The sequence below is a fragment of the Scomber japonicus genome, chromosome 6 (genome assembly GCF_027409825.1).
Source record: "Scomber japonicus isolate fScoJap1 chromosome 6, fScoJap1.pri, whole genome shotgun sequence".
Lineage (NCBI taxonomy): Eukaryota > Metazoa > Chordata > Actinopteri > Scombriformes > Scombridae > Scomber > Scomber japonicus.
The window spans coordinates 28,573,100-28,599,366 of NC_070583.1; the positions used below are offsets into that span (position 1 = coordinate 28,573,100).

Consider the following 26,267-nt stretch of genomic DNA (forward strand, 5'->3'; position numbering starts at 1 on the left):
TCTGTGGTGTGGAGCCAAGTTTATAGGTGAAGCAGTTATGCAGAGCATGCCTAAATCAGTCAAAATAAGTTTCAATCCAATCTTTGTTTTTGAAGAATTTTCTTCTTATTAATTAAAAAGGAGATCTATTCCCAGGATTAGGTGCAAATGTCTGTCCTATCATTGTTCACCTGCTGGGAACAACTAATAGCTTTCCAGTTCTTCTGAATCGTGGGAGAAATAGGAACATTTTCTTACATTGGGAGAGTTGATGAAATGCTGCTGCTTCTAAGTTTAAAAGCTGGACCAAGTACATGTATCCATCATGTGTAGAATTGTGGGTCGATTAGGACTGATTTCCGACTTTGAAACCTTTGATAAATATAGGCCCACCTTCACTGAACTTAAACTGCTCCCATGACTAAGAACATAATGTCCCTACTCTGAAGGCCCCTATGTGCCTCATTATCCTCACTGGTGTAGGTCTCTTGAAGGAGAAATACAACTAACTTCTGTTTGATTTATCATCTCTGCAACTACAGCTCTTCTCAGTTTTTCTCTCCTACTAAAATGTTTAAAGACCCTATCCTTAAAGTCATAATATGAAGAGACAGAATAAACGAAAGAGTTGACACACTGGACATTTTAATAACTTTGACATTGGTCAGTATTTTTAGGCATGAATGCCTTCTTCAAAGCATTGACATGTTTTTGTTTTCAAGCTAACCCTCTGTGTCCAGAGGAAGACATTTGGAAGCAGAGCTCAACTTTAACAGTTGCCCAGCTGCCTTGGGCAACTAAAGTTGGACCGCTATCAACCATTTGTGAAATCTGTTTCTCTCATTTGGTCAAGCACTTTTATCATGTCAGAAAGAAAGAAAGACTCCCTTCTGCAGTCCTCTGTCTGTGTGAATGAAAGGCAGCTGTCACATTGATTTATCCAGCTGGAAACGATAAAACAGGTGAAACAGGGTGTGGAATTTAAAACGTCAAACAATGACCCATTAGAATCACAAAATAACCCACGACATGTACTGAGACAGCCATACTCAATCAGAAGCGAGGTATGTGCAGAATCAGAGGGCACAGAGGACACCACGCTTCAGAGTATGAACACAGAAAATAGAATCCAACAGCCTTATTCATACATGACAGGTACATATTACAGGTTGTCGTAGCCAGCTTGCTTGCCAGCCATAAAGCAGACATTACAGTTTAAAAGCTAGTAAGAAGTGCATTTACTACATGCTTGAAAAGATTTTATTCTTCCACCTCCGTATACACAGAAGGGCACTGGCGCCTTCAATACTGGGCACGTAGCTTGTAACTGGAAGGCTACCAGTTTGATCCCTAAATTGCCAGCATACAACTGTGTGGAGGAAGCTGAATGGCCAACAGATGTAACTCTCGGTGTATAAAAGATAAGGTTACTGTTCAAGAATATTCATGTTCAGGTCAAACTACCCTGGTTAAATGAAGATTAAATAAGGAGAGGAAGGCTGTGCACACTTACACACTGCCTACACTGGTTTATGTAGAAAGCAGCATGTCATCAGTGTGTTGTGGTGCTTTGGGCTCACCTGCATTTTGGCAGCACTCAGAGCCCAGTACTCAATAACCATAGTTATGTCCATAAAACTGATGAAAATTACTTGCAAATGTGGTGAAACTCGAGCTTGTGTAGACAGTTATGTTGATTAAAATAGAAGTGTAGCTGTTCCATTGGACACATGAGAGACATATGACAAAAAAACAGCTGATCTACATTCTGTGTCAATGATGCAATGGTTTAAGAATAAAGCCAAGCTCTCGAGACATTTAATATAGGACAAATATTTGGGTCTAAATAGGGAACACCTGTGCTATTTCATGTAAGTCATAAGACATTATAATATTTATTGGGTAATCTTTTGCAAAAGAGACCTAAGTACTGAAGAGAGAAAGAAAACAAGCATAGCCAGGTATAAATAAGGACAGACATACAACACACATGGACAAACAAGACAAACAATCACAGAATTTACGAAATAGCCTCAAGGTTAAATATTTGAAATCAGCCAGTGGGATGAGACTTTCAAGTTTTAAAATCTTTTGCAATTTATTCCATTCATGAGGTTCAAAGAAGTGGAACACAGTCTCCCCAAGCTCAGTATTTATGTGTAACTGGAGTTAAACAGCCTGAGATGTGGTCTGTTGAGCAGTTTTTCATTTTGTGATAAAAATAAAAATAATAAAAATGATAGTAAGAACCAGCCTACTTTTTCATGTAGTTCATAGTGATGTGCACGATATTTAACTTCTTTAATGAAATGCACAAAGATGAAATGCATTAAGCTCCTGTCCTCAAGACTAGACCCACACATAAACTCATTCTTGCTTTATAATGCAGAAAAAAGCTGCAAAGAGGAAAGAAAAATTGTCAAAACCCCTGTCGACCTCAGATTCACTTAAAAGGAGTTTCACACTCTCACTAACAGTTTCCCAGCATACAACGAGTCAGAGAGCAAGAGAAAGAGAGAGAGAGGGAGGAAGCACTGTGTATCTGCAGGTTTATCAGTATGCTGCACTGCTTTGACTTGTGTGTCTTTTCGTGATGTTGGGTGATGTTAAAAAAAGTATTCTCTCTTCTGTGTGTTTTTCAGGTGGCTGTGACAGGGGCACCCCCGGGGCAGGACCCATGAGGAGTCAAAGAAGATGCTCACAGCCTGGGCGCTTCTGCTCTTCTTAGCCATGTGGGTGAGAAGCACCTCTGGTGGCCCGCTCTCCTTCAGAATAGGTAAATTCTACGACTATATCCATAATCTTCAGTCACAGTTAAAAGCTGCTTCCTACACATGTTGACTCTGAAATCATATTTGTTGTTGCTTCACACATGTTACAACTCACACTTGTGTACTACATGTATAAAAGGATTTTCTTTTTCATACTAATTGAAAAATCAGTGAAAAAATAATTTCTCTTTTTTAATTAACAAGCTTGAGTTGAAATGAAATGACTGAGTTGAAATGTCAGCTTAAATTGAAAGTTCAACAAAACTTCACAGCCTTTCAAACTAGCTGAAGAAATTCAATCAGTGTTGAGAAATACTCATGATTCCTTATTCACACTTGGCTTGAGGTATCAACAGGCTAAAAAAAACATATGTGGATATGACACAGTCCTAATTGGCTCTGGAATACTCCTCAGCTTAGATGAAAAAAGATCCACATTTTTTATGCAGTGTTGCAGAGAGAAAGTCATGGAGAGGTCTGTGCAGAGGAGAGTTTTATCATCTAATGCTATACCACAATAAACCATAGACTTTTTAACACAGCCAGTTTGGAGATTTTAATTATTATATTAACTAAAAATAGTTACAGAAGTTTCTTAATGTACTATACAGACTTTTTACTGTGTAATCATTCATACATAACAGAACAACTCTGTCTGTAATTGAAGCATTCATTCGCTGAAAACAAGCTGTTACATGTCACTAATTAGAGGTGTGATATATCATTCATGATTATGTCAGTATCATTTTAATATGATGAAAAAAATCATATTGTGATAATGGCAATATTCCAATTTGTTGTTGTAAGGACATCATACTGTTACCCACAGCAACAACAAGCCTGGCTGAAAGAAAAAGTAACATTGCTTCACGGTGGAGGAATTAGCTCCAAAAAGGGGGGCGACTTAAGTAGTGTGGAAGTGGTTTGGCTACAAAAGATCAGCTGTACAACAAACCACACTAATATGTGAGAAGTACTTTAGAGAAGCAGAGTACTGTGGGCATAACAACAAACTTATTTCACCACTTCAAACACAAATACTTGGTTGAGTTTGAGGAGAGCCAGTGATGGTGTGACTAGAATTTTGTCATATTGCCAAGAATCTCATTATTGAGGAAATATCCCAAAATATTGTGATTTTTTATTTTAGTACCATATCACCCACTTCTATTACTAAACATGGAACAACAATCAACATGTTTTTAAAATGATGGATTTCAATTGAAAGACTTCAGTGTGAGTCATTTTTGTCTTTTTTTTTTTTGTAATTTGCATCCCCAACTCGAATTAATCCTGCATTAAAATACAAGTGGGATCACATGCAGAATATGACAACACTTTTTGTTGCCCAATAGATATCAGTGTCACTGGTCTATTTGCTGCAACTCCATAAATACCATTAACCAAATATAAGCCTGGCCCCAGTACTAACCATAATTTGACCTTTTTTAAACCAAAACTTTGCCTTAATATTGGCTCAAACCATAGACTGTATAAAAGAAATGGACATAACATCCGTGACGTCACCCATTGGTTTGTGGACTGCTGCTCGGAAGCCAATAGTTTCAAATCTAGGCAGCGCCATCATACCCACGCCCCAATGCATACCCTGCTTTATCGTCAAATATAAAATCAGGGAGGCCAAAATTTCACAAATGAACATCATACTGCATTGAAGAAGGCTTTAAACTAGTGATTGAGACCATAAACACATTTTGAAAACGTTTACTGAGGTTAGAAATCAAGTGAGAAGTTGGTGAATTCTCCGTTGACTTGTATAGAGACGGAAGTCCTTTTGACACCAAAACGGTCGCCCCCTGGTGGCCTTTTTATAGAATGCAGTTCTAAGTTACTTCCTTATTGGCCTCATTTCAGAGGACTGGAACTCCCCGCCTGGCTCAAACCCCACACGTTGAGTTTTCAAACACTATTGTGTACCTTACCTGAAACCCACAATTAAATCACATATTATAGCCATCACCTTAAGTTCCACATTATCAATTAACTATTCTTAATAGAGTAATCTTCAGCTCAGTGATTGTCTGTGTTACCACAGTCCAAATGAAACCAAGGTATGGACCAAGTTTTGAAACTGACTAGACTTTGTATCTGAGAGGGCATGGTTCAAAAGTCTTATAACCTGCCAGAGTGTGTTGGTAACCACCGGGAGTTGTTCCTTCTTGTTAGTATTCTCCTACAGTCAGTAGGTCTCTGACACCCCGTCACCAGCTTCCTGTCTACCAAAAGTTTGACTGACTATTTCTTTATGTATGTACAGTATACATCCCTTGTATTAGGCATGTGTGTGTGTAGGTGTATGTGTGTGTGTGTACATATATTTCAATTTTGCATATTGAAACAGATGGGGAGATTGAGCTAAAGAAGGAGAATGAGAATGAGATTGATTCTACAGCACACAGTCTGTGTTCCCATCGTACTCTCTCAGTGGCTGGCTTTAAATTTATACTGTAGCACGGTTGTCAACTTTCAGAAACAGCCGAGAGTGAGATTTGTTTTCAGGGTAGAGAGGTGGAAGTCAATAACACAAAAGCCCTACACAAATCCCTATGTGGTTATTGTAAGGCTATTAAAGCAGCAAGTTAAGCCACACATTATAAATGGGGATGTTTTTTGAGTTGATGTAGAAATGTAGTTTTAATAGCAGAGAATAAAGAGACTTATGGTGTCATACATTTAGTTCTAACATAATGAAAAACAAAGTGTATTTTCTGAGATGATTTCCAGTAATGATGAAAACTGTGTTAAATTTAATTGAGAGAAAATCCCAGTCTTACAAGCTCATGAATGCATATTGTAATTTTAACGCAGACATTTTCTGATATTTCCCTCATTCTGATTTAACTTCCCCAACAGTGTGAGAGAAATGATCCTTTTTATCCTTCCAGTATTATAAAAACTTCACAAAATGGAGTCACTTCAGCTGTCATCATTGAACAGAATGAACATTCCTTATTTTTGAACAAGACATTTTCTTGTAATCGCAGTTTCTCTCCTTTCCTTACCCCATCTCACATCTCTGTCGCTACAAAGATTCCGAATTTTTTCTCATCCAATCCATTTTCTATACTTTGAGAAAAACACACCTTCAGAGTTTACTATATCAACACAAGCAAGAACGAATCATTTCTTTGTGAACATTGTTCCATAAATGACTCACAGGAGCATGTCTTTGCTTCCTCTCTGCATTCTCTGCCGCTCCACATGTGATTGTACAGAAGCGCCACCACTGCGATGGTAGTTTATGTTTCTCTCAGTCATGTTGCATCGTTGATGGATAATTAGGTGGTTGGCCTGTTTTTCCCTTTTCTTCTAATGTCATCTGTGCACAACATCAGTCTCTTTGCCAGTGTACTACCAGTATGTGTTTTTTCTGTGCTCTGCCTCTGTATATGTGTGTGTTTGTGTGTGTGTGTATATGTACTAGCACACACATACACACTTCGAAGCACACCAAAGCATGCAAACAAACACATACTCCAAAACACCACCACCAACTCCCTGCCATTTGCGCTCCAGGAGATGGTATTTAACATGGCTGTCCCTCGAGTCCTGCCTGGCTGGCATAATGTCACTGTCTGGCCTTCTCTCAATGTATCAGGGCCAAAAACAACCTCTCGCCCCTGCTATATCCCCCCGCCAGGACCATCCAACAGCCAGCAGCCAGCAGCAAGCTCAGTGTAGGTGAACTGAGGAACTTCTCTTTGTCTCAGCTGTGTTGCTCTGGCATCCAGGCACCAAAATGAACATTTGTTTGCAAATTAGGTAGACCAGATGATGGTATGTGCAGCTCTACATACCATCTGATTGACCTTCTGATTGGTGACTTCTATGGCATTCTTTATTATGCATGGTATTTTATTACTGCTTTGGTATTTTACTATGTGTGAGTTGACATTAGAAGGTATTGTGATGGCCCCTCTGTATAATTGAATTCATCTCAGTATTTAATCTTATATAGAGCACAGCATCAACCAATCAAGAATAGCACGTTTGTCTATTTGACTATTTGTCTAAGTGAAAACATATATGTAATGTTCAATGTAGTTTATTAGGAAATATCAATTCTCAAAATACTGTAATGTGGAGAAGACCTTGTTATTAATTCAGACATGGGACTAAATTAGTAAGACATTTAAACTAGAAGAGAAACTACATGATATACATATGAAAACCCCTGTTCACAACCATATGGTGCAGCTTGTTGTTGTGGTTGGTATCCCCCCATTAGTTAAGTAAAAGAGCGTCTGCTGTCTCATTTCATCCAGCCAATAAGCGGCTGCCTATTTTCATTTAGAGAAATCGTCTTCCGCATATACACACATAATCACTACTATAAGGTGATGTCTGTCTTTGTTAATACAGGGACGGTAAATCAGTAGAAAAATAGTCTAGGGGACTAAACGATCCTTCATTAGTGCTACATTCAAAGTGGCATATTATCGTAATCTTTATTACTGATGCATTAACCAGTAAGCAGAATTTTATTGCTACCAAAGTGGAGCTAATTTTAACAACTTTATGTACAGTTGGGTATTTGAATTTATAACTGCTTCAAACTTTAAAAAATGATCAAGTCTTTATCTAAAAAGAAACTAGTATCTCTGGCTGTGAAATAAAGTTTCTAAAAGTGCAATACTTGAATACATGTACTTAGTTACAACTCACCTCTGTTTATAGCTCCTGTTAGATTCATTTCATCCCAACAATAAAAGACATTTTTTGTGCACTATATTGTAATATTTCAGTGCCTCCACAGAATCGACAACAGTTTAAGCTGACAGATATGAGACGTGGCGGAGAAATTCAAAATAATTGAAGTATGTGTTTGCACTCATCAGTGTAGCTTTTGACAGACAGGTAGAAGATGTATCGCTTGTTTATTAAAAACTCCAGACAGCCACTCACATCATGTATTTCTTAAAGCTCTGAAGCCCGCAGAATGTTTCCTTGCATTGGTCTTCACCACAGGGAGCAGACAATTTTGCTGTTGGCACCCACTGGGTGTTGGCTGACTCAAGTGCTGTGAAATTCTCCCAGCAGACATCCTTTATCCTAACCTTAAATGTGTTCACTGTTATACTGAAAATAATTAGGCTTTGGATTTAATATTCACAGTGTGTGGTCCTTTTTTAAACCAGAGAACAGGATTAATATTAATTGTAATTGAAATTTGCTGGAATATTTCTAACACCAACATCAAAATAAACAACATCAATGAATTCATATGAGCTTTCTTAGAGTGACAGTTCAAGCTCTGCTGCAGGACAGACGCCTTAATATGCATGTATGGATAAATCAGTGTCTGTTTAACTGTGTGTATGTTATTCTGCTATTAAATCGATCCATATGCAGTTTGTTCCATTGATTAAATTATGTAATTTTAAGGCTTGTATACGTTTATGCAAAAAGCGGCAAGGGATTGTAATTAAAAAACAACACTTTTACTGACTCTGACATTTCTTAAAAAAACATGTTTCTTATTACTGGGACCGCAGGGATATCTTAAGAGCCAAGCTGTCTGTGTTTGTTGGTCTTATTTGCTTATTTACTCATTAATTCTTCATAGCTTATCGCCTCAGTCAGGGTCACATTGATAACAGGATGGGCAAGTCAGGCCATCCATTATTTTCTCCGGCAACTTCTTTCAGACCTCTGATCTTAGTGATCCCCAAGTGGTCACAGGCCAGCTGGGAGATGTAATCCCTTCAGCATGTCCTAGGTCTGCCCCATGGTCTCCTCCCAGTCGTGCACCTCCAGAGGGAGAGGCCCAGGGGCATCCTTAACAGATACCTGAACCTTCTCAACATTCTCTTTGCAATAGGAAGAAGCAATATCGCAGCCAATCCCAAAGTGCTTACATAAGCCATATAAAGCTATAACTGCTTTTTTAATTGTCTTTCTTGAAGTCACTCCCCAAATCCTGTGGGGTTAATGGAGTAGATAGTGGATAAAGCTTGCTTTATTACACATGGTTGCATCTCTTACATGTATGTTCCATCAGCTTCAGTGAAAAAAACACAACTGACCTTTAAGTTTCTTTTGTTGAATGTTAAGGTCATTACATCTCCTCTGACACAATGATACATTAAGCTCACATTCCCTGCTATACAGTATACCTTCAAAAAAGCAAGGTGACAGCAACCTGAGCAACTTGGTTTCTTTCTTTGTGTAACATGTTTGCATTTATCATGTGGCCTTGTGATTTTTTCCACAAATAATAAAAATATTTTTAAGTCCTGGCATTTAAACATTAATCATTTTCCCCATACATTTAATTATGCTTAGAAATGCCAGCGGTCATATTAAAATTGCTCGATTTTCAAGGGTGGAGTTTATTATTATCCTTCCATACAAAGCACAACTAGAAAATGTCCCTGGTAACAGCTCTCAAAAATTCCTCTTGTAATGGCACATCTACCAGCTTAAAAAGGAAATATTATGTAAGATAGTTGAACATTTTATTTGATTTAAGGGTAAATTGTGTTTCATCCATTTCAGTGATACCCATTGGTACATGTATATAATTCTGTCAGTACCAAAGGGTATACTGATTTTACATTGATTTCTTTTACACTATGTCAAATGTGGATACAGTCAATATTAGAATGCACTGTATCATTATAGTTTACAGAGTATAATCAACTACAGTTATTAAAATACATTTATTTTGAATCACTCATTTGGAGAAAACAGCTGGATTTTGGTAGTCAGCAATATTTCAAATATTACTGCTGATAAATAAAAATTAAAAAAAAACAGCATGATGATGTCTGTTAATTAATTATGTACTTAATGAAATTTGCAGTAGTCCTAGCAGGACACTCAAGTCACGGCAACTGATTTATGCAAATAATCTCCAACCAAGTTTGAGGCCTCATTAAGACACTTACTCAAAATAAAATACACTTTTCATTAAGATGATTCTCATTAGGACACTTATTACTCAAAATAAGCTTCAGACTGTTGTATTTTAACTAAATATTGGAGTACATACATTATAAGAAACCTGTCACTGTATTCACAAACACTGCAAGAAATGCTGCTTGGGGCTTGTTAAACACAGAACTCTCAGATTGCTTTACATTGCTCTGTAAATCACTTGCAGAGCATCATGGCGTAGTGAGGGAGCAGCAACCATACTAGCTCCACAGGAAAAAGTCAGACAAATCTTTCTTTGCTTCTTTGCTCCCTTTTTTCACACTCAGTGGGAGAACATGATTGAGGATTCTCGGTGGACTAAATTCAATTGGCTTCACTTTCTCAGCAGCGAAAGCTGTGCCTACACCGTCTTTACCCAGCCTCTCAAGACTGACATGACTAGAGCTGTTAGTCAGGGTGGTTTGCAGTTTGTGTTGAGATAGATGTAAAGAAGGCAAACTGTGGTGAGCCTGATGTAGTGATTCTCACTGGAGAGAAGCCTCGTTTAGTAAGTACACTAGCACTGCATACATTTCCTTTGTGTCTTTATCTTGTAGCCACAGGGAAAGTCCCTGGATATTCGAATGGTAACAGCACATGCCTCATAACAGCAATGTCCCTGCTGGTTCAATTCCAGCTGGCTACCTGTGGTGCATGTCTTACCCCCGTCTCTCTGCTGGATCAGCCTCAACTCAACCCTGTTTACCTTTTTTCTTTGTCACACGAGGAACAGGCTACTTCCTGGAGTGATATTGAGCATACTGTATGAATTGGATATACATCATGTGCTGCAGGATTGTCTGATAGCAAAACTATTTCTAGGCACACTAGGCTGGTGTGTGTGTGCACATGTGAGTGTTTGTTCATATGTGTGCATACACACATGTGCTGGATGTATGCCCAGGCCCCTTAGGGCATACAGGATGGATCAGTGAAATTGAAGCCCACAGGTAGAGGCTAATACTATAATTAGCCCTGCTGAGATAATGCCCACAAGTCAGCAGCACTACACTGTCAATTCCCCATGGTTCAGCCCCATCCACACTCGCAGTGACTTATTAAGACTGGCTTTTAGACCCACCACAGATGAGTCATTGTGCCCTTGCCTCCAGTCAGGTTCATCCTGCCCTCATACTCTGTGACTTCAGTTGGCATCTATGAACTCATTTAACTTACTGTTACTGGAAGAGAACAGAAGATGGCTTGTTGGGAGGGAAGGACAGTAAATAACTCTGAGCATCTTGCAATGCTTTCAAACATCCTTTGAATTATAGCAAAGCCTCAGTTCCTTGATAGTGAAACTTTCAGGTTAAAAAGAGCAAAGTCTGATCTCCAGCTGAGGAGCTGTATGAGGAGACTTCATGATTAATCTCCCTGCTTTTAATTACTCAGCCATGAGCTGTGTGAGTCATTAGGTTAATGACACTCAGACATGTGTACTCAGAGACCTGATGCTACAGGGCACATCTGGGCTAAAACCTTTTTTAGGTGACCACCTGTTATAGGAGTCAACTGCCCAGTTCTCTGTGTTAAACTCAGTGAAGATATTGGGTACATAAAAGAAAGAAAAAGGAGATTAATTATGGAGTAGTGTGTTCACCTGCAGGCAACAGTGTTCTTTGTTACAGGATCTGTTTCCTCAAAAATCTGTCACCTAATTAGAACATTCATTTGTTCAGGATTCTTTGAGAGGAAAAACTGTTTTTAGAGAAATGGAGCCCAAGTACATGCAAGGATAGATCTCAACCTAAGGCATCAACTGAAAGAGGGAGAGTTTATGATTAATCTCTACGCTTTTAATTACCAGGGCAGGTGCTGGGACCAATTGTTTAGCTAACCCATTAAGGCCGGATGTAATGGCAAATATGAGTGATGTTATGCAGTTATGCACACTGCTTTGCTCCTGAGCTTACCACATAAATTATTCAGGAAATATAAAGTCACAGTGCTGAAACATGTTTAGTGTGTGTGCGTGTGTGCCTGTGTGTGCATGCATGTGTTTAGCAAACGCACCCCCCACCCCCCCCCCCCAAAAAAAACCCCTCTTGAATTAATATTTCCTTAGTAGGATTGATAAAGACAAGTTCAAATGAATGTGCCCATTTGCATATGTGTATGTACACACATGAACAATACTGGTACATAAATTATGAATAAACTGATTACAAACTGTTTGGATTACTGATGTGTTTTTGGAGATTACCACATGCTGAGATAGAAGGTATAGTCATAACAAGGGCATTGTACAGCAGAATAGCAACAGGCTGTATCATGGTTGAACCTTTAATCAAAATATATGGATATGTCACATTATAGTAGCATATTACACTATAGCCTAGGTATAATCCATTAAATCTTATTGGTGGCTGTGGACGAATCATTTACTATGATTGGTTTGTGTAATGAGATATGGAAAGCAAATAACAATTCATGTTTCACATTTAAACGCCATCAAATGTTATTTTGATTATCAGTTGGAGCCACAATAATAATTGTTTACATGTATAGTAAAGATAAATATGAGATATTTTGAAGTTGCAACTCCAGTTTAGTACACAAGCACTACAACGAAAAGTTACAGTATGGGGTGTAGACTGCATCAGAGTTGTGTTGAATGTGGGATGTTGTTTACCTAATGTCTAAAAATAAATGTAACCTTACTCAACCTCACGACCATCAACCATCACGTGGCTGTCCTCTCCACTAGATCCATCTGGAATAAAACCTTGATATGCCAGCCTGTTAAAACTCTCTTCTCTAGGTCTCTTCTATCCACTGTTAGCATATCACTTACAAAGGACCTTGAATCATTTTCAGGTTGTGTCTACTGCTTACTGCTTTGCAGACGATATCTTCGCAAAATGTCAAAATAGTTATAATAGAGAGTTATACAACTTTTGAAATACATCTATGATGTGTGAAGGATTTGATAGCAGAAAACATCTTGAAACTCTATAAAGAACTTAATCTTTTTGCCCCCAACAACCTATTTTATCCCTAAGATGAAGGTAATCAGTGGTATCTTTCATTATCTGTCAGAATATAACCTCAGAAATGTATGTGGTACTGTATGTTTAACAAGGTGTTCACACTTGACCCACATGTAAACATGTTTGTCAGTTTTTTCCATGTAGTTCTGTAGCCAAGATGGACATGATCACTTACTCAGATAATCCAAACTCCCTTTTTCACTTAACATCCAGGATGTGATCCAGGATGCTTCTGCTAGGCCACATCCTTTTTATTCTCTCTGCATGTTGAAACCAACTGGAGATGCTTCTGATTACTTTTAGATGCTGCATGATCAGACCCCTACCAACATCAGTCTAACCTACAATAATTGGCCCTCAATAGCTTGCTCTGCATTTCATACAAGAATAAAGAGGGACATTATCCTCTGTTTATTTTTATTCATTCCTCATTTGCACCTTACGATGCAGCATCCCCCAGACAAGGACATCAATTTCCTCCCTGCAGTGGCTGTTTTTGTGCACCAGATCTTGACTCTTCTCATCCATTACAGTCAGTGCATTCTGGAGAGAGCATTGCTTTTAAGGAGAATTAGAGGAGATGATTTGATTAGTCATGATTGATGCCAACCAAACACTTGTTGTAATTTATTCCCCCTTTTTTTAAACTACTTTACACCTGCAGCACAAGTGCACTGCTGCTGTACTAATGCCTTTGGTCTCACAATTACTAGATATGTGCTTCCATGGCCAACTGTACAAGGTTTAGGCCTTCATTCATGAAAATATAGCTGTAAATGCTGAAAATGTTAGTGGGGCAGCTAGTGGGGAAAAACAGCTTTTATTGACTAGGTTTTGATTAGAGCACAAATACACAACATCAATGCCAGGTACACACACACATGCATCTCTTACCTCATGTATAAGTATGTAAGCATCAACAGGCACAGGCATTTACTCTTCATTTCTCTGTGGTTCTCTGTCTGGATTTATACACATACACTATATACTGTATGTAGGGGTATTATTTAAGCCTCTGTTACAGTGACAGTAGAGTGAGAGACTAGGAGGTGACATGCAGCAAGGATCCCCTGCCAGGATCGAATCACAGACATTGCAATTACGTTGCATGCATCTTAATCAGTGTGCTACCAGGGCGCAGCCTGTCTGGACATTTATAATCGCCAGTAAACCTTAACTTTCCTTATGTCCTCTCATTTATCTGCTTGTTACAATGATGCAGTGAAATGGACTTTATGTTCAGATGGCTGTAGCAGTGGAAGCTGCAACACTATGCTCTGTATGTATGTCTACTGTAATGTCTACTGTAGCAAATGGTCAATAGTAAATGGACTGTACTAATATAGCATTTTCTAGTCCTCAGACCACTCAAAGTGCTTTAACACTACAAGTTACATTCACCCATTCACATTGACATTCATACACTGATAGAAGGGGCTGCCATGCAGGGAAAAAATACATTCACACACCATTGGTGAAGCCATCAGGAGCAATTTATATGTGAAATATGAATTAATGAAATGAAGTATGTCTTATATAGATGAGGGAAGACAATGAATTTACCATTAACAGTAACATCCTCACTGAACTGTTACACATTAATGTAATTAAAAAGTTTTGTCAATATTTTAATTACATAGCTGCTTAAAATAAGCAACCAAGTTGTTTGTTTTGTTTGACTGTGGTTAAATGTGACATCTGCAATATGTATCTACCTATCTATAAAATGGGAAATAATGATAGCACTCTAATACTTTAGGTAGGGTAATGCTCAGATGATTATGACAGGATGGTAGGATGATTGTGTGTGATTGTGATGATAATTTTATGTCAAAATTGGTCAGAATGGTAATAATTCAGAATAAAAGGTCAGAGATGTCTATAAATCTGTCATGACTGCCCATCATACCTTGCAGTTGGCACATTTTGAAGGTTCAGTGGCTGGCAGGTTCATACATAAATGCAGACACGCACACATTCACACACACATACACACCCACACACATATACACACACACACACACACACACACACACACACACACACACACACACACACACACACACACACACACACACACACACACACACACACACACACATCCACATAGACCTTTCTCTGTCCTTCTCACAGCACTGTTAGTAGGAGGTAAAAAGATCACAAATGGCTGCCATTACAAGGAACTGTCCCTGTCCAATTCATTCGTGATAAGAAGCTTTGTACACAGACAGACACACACACACACACACACACACACACACACACACACACACACACACACACACACACACACACACACACACACACACACACAAATATGATTGCAGCACATGTAGACATTGTCTTTCAATACAAGAGACGGAAGCAAGGCAGAGAAGCATCTAGTCTGTAGGTCAAATTGATGACAGCCATTCTGAAGCTAATGGGTGTGAGCTTGGATCATCACAGTAGTATTGTATGGGATTTGCTCTATTACAGCAGAAAGAACCAGTAATAGCTGAGATTAGAACACTGATCAGATATAGCCTGGTGATATAGCCAGGCAGTATCATTGACCCATCATCGCAATTGTTTTTTTTTCTCTGTCTCACTTTAGTCTGTGAGGGCTGTGAGAGATGGTGCAGCAGGGGATTTGTAATCCCCCCAACCCTCACCCCCTTTTTTTATATAGTATTTGTTCAATTGCTTTCCCTTTTTCTCCCAATTTGGAATGACCTATTCCTTTCCCGATGTGGTCCTTGTCACTGCTAGCCTGCAGAGGGTTAAGACAGTCACCAGCTGCAGCTTTTCACCTCACAGCGTGGAGCTTCAGTGAGGTTCATGCTATCCCTCGGGTGCTGATCTCCCTCCATACAGGAGCTCTGACCAACTGGTAGAAATTGCCAGAGCAACAAGAATGATATAATCCCTCTCTGGGTCTATGCAGTGCTGGCTGAGTGTTTTCATCCACCAGCCCACCTGGCTTTCCTGTGCAGTATAAATGTGGGTCAGTGTCCAATACTTGTTGGCATTGTTGTCACAATACTTTGAAATATTAATCCTTGATACCTTCTTCAATTCCACTTCAGGCAGATGGAGAGAGAACTTTTTAAAAAGAACATTGAGAACAAACACAACAACTATCTTGAAATGGTTATTTTCAAAAACAACTATTTGAGTAAATAGCCTTAATAAGCTGAGGCCTCATATTTAAGGACCACTGGCTGTGTGCAGGTGTTGAAAACTGAGGGACATCGTTTAAATGTTGCTGTATTTTAGAGCTTCAGAAATCGGTGTTGGCCTCAACGGCATGACAGCATAGAATAACAGGCCAGTCTATTGGGGCGTCTTGTTTACTGTGATGTTGAAAACCATCACTAACCTCTCAAAATTCTTCAGAGGAGTCACTCACTCTGATCCAAAGGTGCTTAAAGGAAGTCTTATCTGGTTAGGTACTTTAATAAATTTGCTGTGTTAGAACCTTTTTATGGTAGCTTGCTGTCAAAACAAACCCCATGTGATATGGATGCAATCAATACTGCATAAGTTGAGCAACTTTTTTTTTTTTTAAATGAGAAAATCAATATTTTTAAAACGCTATTTGCTGACTTTAAAAATAAGAAAATTGATCACCAAGAAAACATGCACCTTGCGGCATATTAGTCCTCACAGTCAACCTCGAATATATCCAGGTGGTGAATTTGCACACTGATTTGGGTCCTGTGCCTTGTGTCAAATGCTTGTCTTATCTCATCCATCCATATTATACCTGCATGAGCAAATTACACACACACACACACACACACACACACACACACACACACACACACACATACATACATACATACATACACAAACACACATGCACATATTGAGACCCCTCTCCCACGGCAGATATATGCACTTCTCCCTTGACACCCCATTTTGCCAGTTCCCCTCCATTATGCCATATCTTTGATCACAGCTCACAGTGAAGAGTTTGGCGAGTCCTCAGAGCCCCCCTCCCCAGCTGTTGCCAGGCCCTCTGCCATTACAGTCCGTTGGCACAGCCATCGGCAGCTGTCACCCTTGCCTTGAGCACCACCCCTGGCTACACAGATGCCTCATGAGTGTACATATGTGTGTTTGTGCATCTACCCTTGACTGTGTGTTAACACATTAATGTGCATTCACCTGCACACATGCCTTCATGCCTGCTGTTGCATTTGAAATTCATTGCCATGTGTTAATTGCTAATTTACCTTACCACTCTCCATGAGGCAAAGGCTGGCTGCTAGGCTAATGGCTAACTAACCCTGGGAGGGACTTGTAGTTGGCTTGTTTCCAACTTTAGGTAGTTTTCACACCAAGATAAGTGTCTGGTTGTGAGAGCACAGGCCTTGTTAGAGCTCACCAGTCACAATGTGGTCACAGTTATCTCAGATTTGATATGTGATGGTTGTTTATTGCAGTGATTCTGTTCACATACTGTAGGTTGGACTGATCTGTGAGATGATGGGACAGACTACAGGCATGTCGTTTCTTTAAGGAAGCACATTTTTTCTCTCCAACCCTACCCCCTTCCATGTTGTAGTGTGAATAGTCCTGAGTTATTTTTGCTTCTGTGATTGTTGCCTAGTTACAACCTTCAGGTCAGTTTGGTATTTATATTGTAGGTTATTAACAAAAAGCTCATATTTAAAGCAAATAATCAAAAGATGTTCCGGCAAGCTGAGGAAAATTAGATGGCTGAAAACTCATCTTAAAATAGAATTTTTGATATGGTAGTAAGGTGAGAGTAAAGAAAAGATTGAGATATGGTAACTAAAAAGGAAGGTAATTATTTAAAAAGCAGTGGAGGCTGGTTTTAAAACAGCGTCAACATTAAACATCACAAGAGCAAAGAAAACATGAATGAGGTCATAGATGTTGGAGAAACATTTGTTTGGCTTACAATTATTATGCCCTAATCTGAATTGATTTGGAGTTTAATATGATACCAAAATTAACAAAAAATAAATTATTAACAAATGTAATGCAATATTGACGTTATAATTATTTACACTCCTACGTGTGTTTCTCTGCTGGTTTCTGAAAGCAGGACTTGAAGCTTTGTGGTGTTTTTTACTCAAATGTAACAGAACATGAAGTCTTATATGGCAAATTGAGGTGGCATTTATCAAGCGGATATGGGCAATTTATGACAATTTCAGGCAGTTAAGAGAGTTTGTTAAATCCTACTTGGAACTCTCAGCTCTTACTTGGAGAAAAAAAATAAGAATGACTCAAGCCCACTGAAATAAAGGCCTTTCATTTTTCCGGGACCTGTAATTTTTTTACAGGTCCCGGTTTATTTATTTTCTTTTGAGTTTTTTTGGTCATGATTCATCAGCTCTTCTTGAGAAACTGTCTCAGTTTGATGTTAAGTATTCAAGTGCTGCATTCAAGTTGCGTGATTGTGTTTTCACTCGATATTTTTGGCTGATGTACAGAAGCACTTTCATGTACTTATTCTTTTCCTTAAAACATTGAAAAACAGTTTCGGGATTCTTATTTATGTCTGATTATTTGGACTCAAAGCAGCAACTCAGTGTTTAAGCTTTTATCTGACACCAAACCAGCTACAGAATATGCAATAGCCCATTAAGAAAACCTCTGAGATCATTCTTACTATGGCAGTAAATCAAAGTGAATCAAGTTAACCTGACAATGTATTTACACAGCAACAAAGTTAAAGAAGGAATATCATTTTAATATAGAGCGACATTCCTTCTAATATTTTGTCTATATTTTATGTTTCAGTCCTCAAGGGCATGTATTTTAAGGATAAAACGACGTGAACATTCAAATGGGACAAAAACTTAGAAGCTTTACTTAGAGATATGTACAGAACAGTACAGAAGAAAATGCTCCTAGATTTGCTACTTTTAAACAAATCATTGCATATCACAACATTAGCCTGCTATCATTCACCCAATGAGGAAAGAAGTGCAGGTGAGTATAAGAGGAGGGAGGAAGCTCAGACCAGTACACAGCAGAGGATCAGATGGATTAACACGGCACAGGTAGTGCAGAAATGATAAATTTCATGCAGGATGTCACGGAACGCCATTGATAAGATAAGCACAGGCACAATTAAACATACACATGCAATTGGTAGTCTGGGGCAGTGTGGCAATCTATTAACTGTGTACAGACAGGTAGGCTATTTTCACTGTGCAGCCAACTGTGTTATTAACTCGCTCAGCACTGAATCAATTGACAGGTCTCCGGGTGTCAGTGTGTGTTTTCTCTTTTCCTCTTTTGCCTCTCTAGTCTCCATCACCGGCTCCCTGACTGTTCAGGGTCAGTGGATGATTGTCCCTCTTGTATTTCTCCTATCTCCTTACCTCAGATTACACAGAGTGCAGTCCTGTAAGGAAGCGCTGTGGATTACCGTCCCTCTTTCGCTCACCTGTTTCCTGTCCTGTCCCCGGATCCCTCACCTTATCAGCCATATACACACTCCAGCAAGGAGTCCCATGTGAATACTCCATCCACTGGTCCTATCAGAACCCCAATGACAAAAGCATAGTGTCCTTTTTGTTTCTTATTGCACACACTGAAGCAGAGGTATATACAGACACCGACTCACAAACAGAGGGCGTGTGCAGCATGAGATTTAAACACAGTGTTTACCATGGCACATCCCTCGGGGTCTACCGGTACATTGTTAACCCTCCTTTCCAGTTCCACCGAGGAAAACCTCTATAGTGTTCTGCCTGCGTTATAACACTCCACATCTATTTAACATTCAAGGCCTCATTTATGGAGCGGTGTGGCTCTATATATATGTGTGCATGCGTGAACAATAGAGAGGTGCTGCTGTGGAGTTCAGCAGCCTCTTGGGCCCCAACTTGCCATCTGGGTTCCTATTGCTGTTTAGGTGCTAGTATAATGAGGCCGAAGTGGCCCTCAGCTGGAGTACCAGCACAGCAAGAGAAGACAGAAACGTTGCTATGGGATAGTGTGGCTGTAAGGGAGGGCATATGCTAGCTGACTCCCTGGAGGTGCAGTAGTGGCTGTGAGAGGATGATGATGACACTCATGTATGCAGACACACACCGATACACTGTAGTTGTCACTGAGCGTATAGTTGCTCTTCCTGGAGCTTTGCTAAGCTAAGCTATGGGAACTTTGGACGCCCTAGGCTACATCCTGCCCCTGCTTAACACCCCTCCTCCACCTGTACATCTCTCCATCCCTTTTCTCTATATATCTCCCTGTTCTCATCCTCCCTCTTATCTTTATAGTCTTTTTAAAAGTACTTTTGGTCTCTGGAGGAGGACCTAGTTTCCCAGACCTGTTTGAATCTCTTACATCATCTTGTTAACTGTAAATGCATCCGCACCATTTATCATTATTTGTTACCACTTCGTCAGTATGAGCCAAAGGGCTGTATTTTCATGGAGGCGCAATGATCAGCACAAGCTGCACCCTCACTATTTTCCTGACCTTGAAACTCACCCTGCGCGTTTGGGTGGTATTTTGATTTTGATGACCAGCGCATAGTGCACAGGTGGGAGGAGATGTGCAGACAAGCGGTAGGTTCATTCAAAGACAGTTGTTGAATTTTGGTTGAAATTTGGTCCTGGCTTAGTCTCCCCTAATTTCTGTGATATCCATTTGATTTTTATTTCTTTGTGGATGGAATTGAGTTGATTAAGTCACTGTATGATGTCTGTAATTAATATTTATTGTAGCTCTATTTATGAAAATATATATACCATATATACTATATGCAAACACCAGATGCCTTTTTTTCCAAGGTCTTTTTTTAACAGTATCCATCCCATTTTCATCCAAGAACTTCTACTTAATGCATGTTGGATCAGATTAGGAGCAAAGGATGGTGTTTTTTGTCTCCTTGAATAAATGTGTAAAAGACAAAAGAGAACCATAAAGAGAGTGAGGGAGAAGGGAAGAGGAATATGACTGTGAGTATCAAGGGATATCCAGAACATATCTGTCCTGATACTGTTGAAGGGACTAAGGAGCTTTCGTTTTGTCTCCTCGGGTGATGGATACTCGCGACTTTAGCTGTGTCCCTGCCTCTCCTGTTGAAATGGTGATAAAAAGTCGATATGTCATGTGCAGTGGCCATCCTTCACAGGGTGAGCATATGAGTACATGCCAATGTCTAAGAGAGCAAAAGAAATAAAGAGGAAAAGAATGAGGGAAAGTGAGAGAGAGAGAGATGAGTGATTGAGAGCGGGGTTACTAATGTCCTTTTCATGCAGTGGATTATACTGTTGCGTTGCCCTAAAGCGACAGGATGAGCATCCCCCCCGCCCCCCCGCCTGGGTGCTCGACCCATTCGAGTGGCTGGATGTCTGTCCATTTCCCCAGACTGTCACATCAAAGGCTGTCACAGATACAGGAAACAGCTACAGTATATGCTACTAAAGGATAACATGAGAGTGTTCCAGTACTCCCATTTTTCCCCCCTTTGACACTTTTGATTCAGCAGTGGGTATGTTCGGCGGCACATCAGGATCAAATCTGTCTATTCTATAGACCAGCATCCTTCTCCTCCCACAAACCATTCATGGCATTTAATATGTGAAATCAGCCCCTTTTTGCCACAGCATCACTGTCTCCAGCTTTCTCCTTTGTGTCCGAGGATCAAGAGCGGGCATCTTTTGCTTGGATCTGTCAGCCACTGGGGGCACTTCTGTCTGTCAACGCTTCTTCTGATCTCTGTCAAAGTAGCTGAGCATGAAGATGTTTTGGCCCCATTATAGCACCTTTATATAAGTGAAGGGCCAGTGTATTTTCAAGTGGAAATACACTAACAGTAGATACATTGAGGGTAATTATTAAACATGAAATAACCTTTTGTCCAAATTAATTCAAGAGTAATTCAAATTTTAAACAAAATTGGGCCAATAACGTAATAAAGTATCTATGATATTTCATTTGATTTTAAATGTACTTTTGATTTTAGTTTACTGGTAAAGGATGAAGAATCTTCAGCCACTCACAATGGATGTCATGAAGTACAAAGTAGCCTCTTCCATAGCATAGACTGTAACATAATATACCACAGGTGATAATCTCGCTGCTATCACAGTGATCACCACAAGCTTCCCAACAAATGGCAAATGATAAATGCAACCATAGAAAGTGCTTTCGTTCAACAAGGCATATTCACCCATTCACACACACTGTCATCGGGAGCAATTTGGGTTTTTAGTATCTTGCCCAGGGACACATCGACATGGGGACTGGAGGAGCCGGGAATCAAACCGATGTTCTGATGAGTAAACAGCCCATTCTACCCCCTGAGCCACAGCCACCCCAAATGCATCAATATTGCACAAAACTAGAATCTACAGTGATTTATTAAGGAATGAGGTTTTGGCTGAGGTCTGTTTGTTAAAATGTTATAATTCCTCCATCGTCCACTGTCAGGCATTTTCTTGTATGTTACTGTTTTTAGTCAGCAGCTGTGTTTCTGAAGTTATCTCAACTATGAAATGCTATACCAGTACACATACTGCAGGATACCATGACACCTCAGGCTATAGATGGTCTCTGTTAGTAGATCCCATGAGGAGATAAGCATTTACTCCCCTTCCCTCACTAGCTGATGTTGTTGTCTTTATTTCTTTCTGTCTTTCATCGACAGTGTTGTTCTTTTTCTACTTAAACTTTCCCCCGATCCCCTCATGAAACCGTCCACTGGTCTCTCTTGACCTTTTTAGACGATTACGTGCCAGTGGCTCTGTCTGTAGGCCAGGCCTGTTGAGGGAGATAGGCTGACTGACAGGTAATGACACCCACTGAGAGCTGGAATTCCCTGGGGACTCACCGCCTGCTTGCCTGCCAGCCTGCTTGTCTCCTATCCCTCGGGTCTAGAAGTGCAACAAATTTCACCTCATTGTTGTTGTTTTCATCATAATAACTATTCTACTCCTCCTCATCACCATCATCATGGTCAAGATTATCTTTAAGCTACAGACTTCTGCTGTGTGTCACCTGTCTTACTTTTTTTTTCTGTCACTATCTGCCAGCCTGTTGCCCATCTAACAGGCCTGCCCTGGGCTTTCCCTCTGTCACCTTCTCTCCCTGTCACTTTCTTCTTCTTTCTTTATTTCTTTCAGTCTGTAACTCTTGTCTTAAATCTCATTCCACCTCCTGTGTCTGTCACTCGATTCTTTCAGACTGTGAACTGTCATTCATTTTCACTCAGTTAGACTGAAAGACTGTGTGAAAATGAATGTTTGGCATTTATTTAGCTTCCCTTCACTCAGCCTTTTCATTTTCATTTTAGTAAGGGTTAGGGCGTAATATCTTGACTTTAATTCATCTTCTAACTTTAAAATCACCACCTCTTCATTCTTGAAGAGTATAAAGTACATGTCTATGTGAATGTATGAGTGTGTCTGTGTGTGAGAGAGAGAGAAAGGGGAAGGAGGTTGTATCGTAATTCATTGAAGTTGTCCTGAGAATAGATGGGAAGTTGAACCACAGGCTGTGCACCAGGTGCTGCCATTTTCTCTCAAGTGATGGAGTTTAAGTTTTTCTTGTCTTTGCCCCCATCAGACAATTGTGTAGACATATTGATGTTCTGTTATAATATGAGCTTTATTCATTTATATTTCTTTATTCACAACCATTACATTCAAATTCTTCCATTTTCAAATATAACCAACATCAGTTCCCAGGCACTTTTTACTGGTACTGTGAAATTTTGAATCATCTATTCTATAATGATTTTTTTTGTTACATTTATTAGTTTAATCTACATACTAAAAGAGTACAAGATTTCATAAAGTGGTGAAGTGTGGATACATCTGTGCTGTCTGTGTTACCAACTTTTGTCATGGCCCCCTGCAGATGCTACAGCCTTTAAAGAATGAGAACTGTCGTCATGTCCAGCTTTGACAGGAGCTGGCAACATACCACGCAAGGCATATTTCTATTCCTGTCGTCATGTTTGACCCAGGGGGAATTCATCCTTCCATGAAGGGAATGAATTTTCTTTTTCCATTTTTCTTGTAGCTTTCTTTCACTGGTACCACTTCCATTTTCCTTAAATCCTGATTCCTGAATAAAATTGGAGTGTCACGGCCATGGCAGTGACAGTGCCCCAGCTGTCAACCATTGTATGATGGCTGGCTTCCAAACTTTTCTGTTCAGGGGTGTCAGGTGATATGGGCAGATCAGAGGCAGAGGGGTAACAACTGCATGTTGTTTTTTGTCAGGAATGACCCAATCAGGATAGTGGGCTCTTAAATTAATTGCCACAGTGTGACTTTTTGCCGCCCCTGGCCATCAGACAGCTGTTACTGTTAATGTTCACAATCCACTCAGGTCATCCCCAGTGAGTGATTGGCCATCATCATGTCAATTAAAACTCTGCTGTGAATGTCATACCCACAGTTATCAGGACAGACATTAATTGTCGTAAAAAGTGAAAATGGGAAGCCAGTATTTCTGTGCAAAAAAAAAATTGTGTGATTTTAATACATTTTTAAACCTAAAAAAGCTGACTGTTTTGGCCACTGGGGACGGTGGAAATAAGTTGTGCACTAAGTTGATTTGGCAAACTTGGCAAGCAGTTGCTTGTTTCAATATCCAGCTGTCACAGAGAAACATCATATTCATTTTTATTTTGTGTATTTGCACACCTGATGAATGTGAGTCCAATATTCAATCTCTAGCAGCTCTGTTTTCAGTGTCTGACAACCCCCAAGAAAAAATGTCTGGCTCTTTAGCTTCTAATAGCTCCACTATATTCCCCAGCTATTCCAAACTGTCTATTTGCTGTTTGGTCCTGACCACTTGGTGTGTGTTTAGCAATGTTTTGTTGAAAACAGCTGCTGGTGTGACTGAGAAAACACTATGAGAGTGGTGAAAGTGAACCAAAACAGTAAAGTTAGCTAATGATGGCACCCTAGTTGCTCCCAGCAACAGGATCAGCACCTTGGAGAGTGCCAATGCACACTTCTGACAATACAGACCCAGCACCAGGATGAATATATAGAAAAACTAAATAAGAACAACATAAGGCTACTCTCTCAAAATGAAAATATACATGTATTAATCACAGCACTCACGAACATCATTGAAAATCAGTAGGTAGAGACATGTTGAAACAACTGCTTATAGGTTGCAGCTCTCAAGTTACAGACTCTTTAATAGTATTTGGAGTGAAAAAACCAAGTTGTTAGGTTTTATAACTGTAGCAAAAGAAAATAATAATATGCAATCCACAAGAAACATATTTAATTCATCAAATCAAGAACCCAAATAACCAGTTCTGCTTTCATCAAATTCAAATGGCATGGATTTGAACACTTGTAAATAGCATGCTTGTTGGAGGAAAAAACAAAAATAATCTCCAAAAAAATTATACATAGAAATTCTCCAGACATTCCTTTGAAACATCAACTCTTTACAAGAAAATGTTTTGATCCCTTAGTACAGCGCTGATCAAAGTTCAGTAATGACAGAAAATCCCAAGCGTTTATAAAAATGTAGAAAAAAAATTACAAGGTTAAAGAAAGAAAAGTGATTGCCACCCTCTCACCCTCTCTCTCTCTCTCTCTCTATCTCTCTCTCTCTCTCTCTCTCTCTGTCTGTCTCTCTCTCTCCTTCAGAAGTGCTTTCTTCTGGTCTTCTCTGGTTTTCTTGATTGTGTCCTTAAAATCCATGGCTCAAAGAATGTCATGCTTGATGGATATTAGTGTGAGGTGGTCTAGTCTTTCTTGCTGCATAGTTGACTGCAGTCTACTTTGGAGTTTGGAGAAAGATCATTTTCCGCCTGTGTTGGTGACTAGAATGGTAAGGAAAAAGCGTAGAGCTATGTCTGTATTAGGGAACACGCTCAGCAATTTTTTTATTTTTTTTGCCTCAAGAGTTTGAGCAGTTGAAATGCAGATGTCTTCACCCCATTGTGCACAAACTCTCAAAACTGAATCACTTCTGCTACAAAGTCCACCTCCAAATTCCATGTGATTTTTTATGTTAGAGACTCAACAATGATGTTCAGCGCTCCTGTATGGAAATGGAATCTGTTTAAAAAGCCAATCCTTTTCAAAACATTTTCACAATAGTAAACAGCTGACCCTCATCTTCAGAGTTTCATTTTTTCACACAATGTGTATCTGCTTTATAGACTATTGGAGGCATCTTCTTTGCTGCCATCTCAAAATGATCAAAAATTGCTACATATTATCTCAATGAATGCATGAAACCAACAACATTACACAAGTACACCTCCTGTAGTGCAGTGCTCACACACATGAAACTGCAAAAGAATGTCGTTGCAGATATTGCAGAGAAATGCTGACTCCAGCTTTTCCATTTCCTTTGAAGTGGCCTCTTCCTGTGTAGTTAGGGGGCTGGTACTCATTGTGAGCAATGTTTCGAAGTGATTGCCTGATACCCACATAATTATATTAATACGCTGATTGAGAAGTGTTTTTCCTACTTTAACATGACTGATGATTTCTGTGAGGACTTTCTCTCCCATTATTTTAATTATTTCATTACACAAATTCAGGGACAGATGTGACGGGTCCCTCTGAAAGCATTTTCATATTTTTTGATATGGTCTTTCATAAATGGATCAAACTGGCTT

General features: G+C 39.5%; 1 protein-coding gene across 2 annotated transcripts in view; it reads left to right on the forward strand.

The window, feature by feature from the left end:
- grik4 (glutamate receptor, ionotropic, kainate 4) overlaps nt 1–26,267 on the forward strand; it is a 221,001-nt gene that overhangs the window by 68,406 nt on the left and 126,328 nt on the right. For both annotated transcript variants that reach the window (XM_053320945.1, XM_053320946.1), the window contains exon 2: nt 2,622–2,755. In XM_053320945.1, coding sequence (XP_053176920.1) covers nt 2,674–2,755 — 82 coding nt within the window. In that variant the 5' untranslated portion in view covers nt 2,622–2,673. The remainder of the gene's footprint in view (nt 1–2,621; nt 2,756–26,267) is intronic.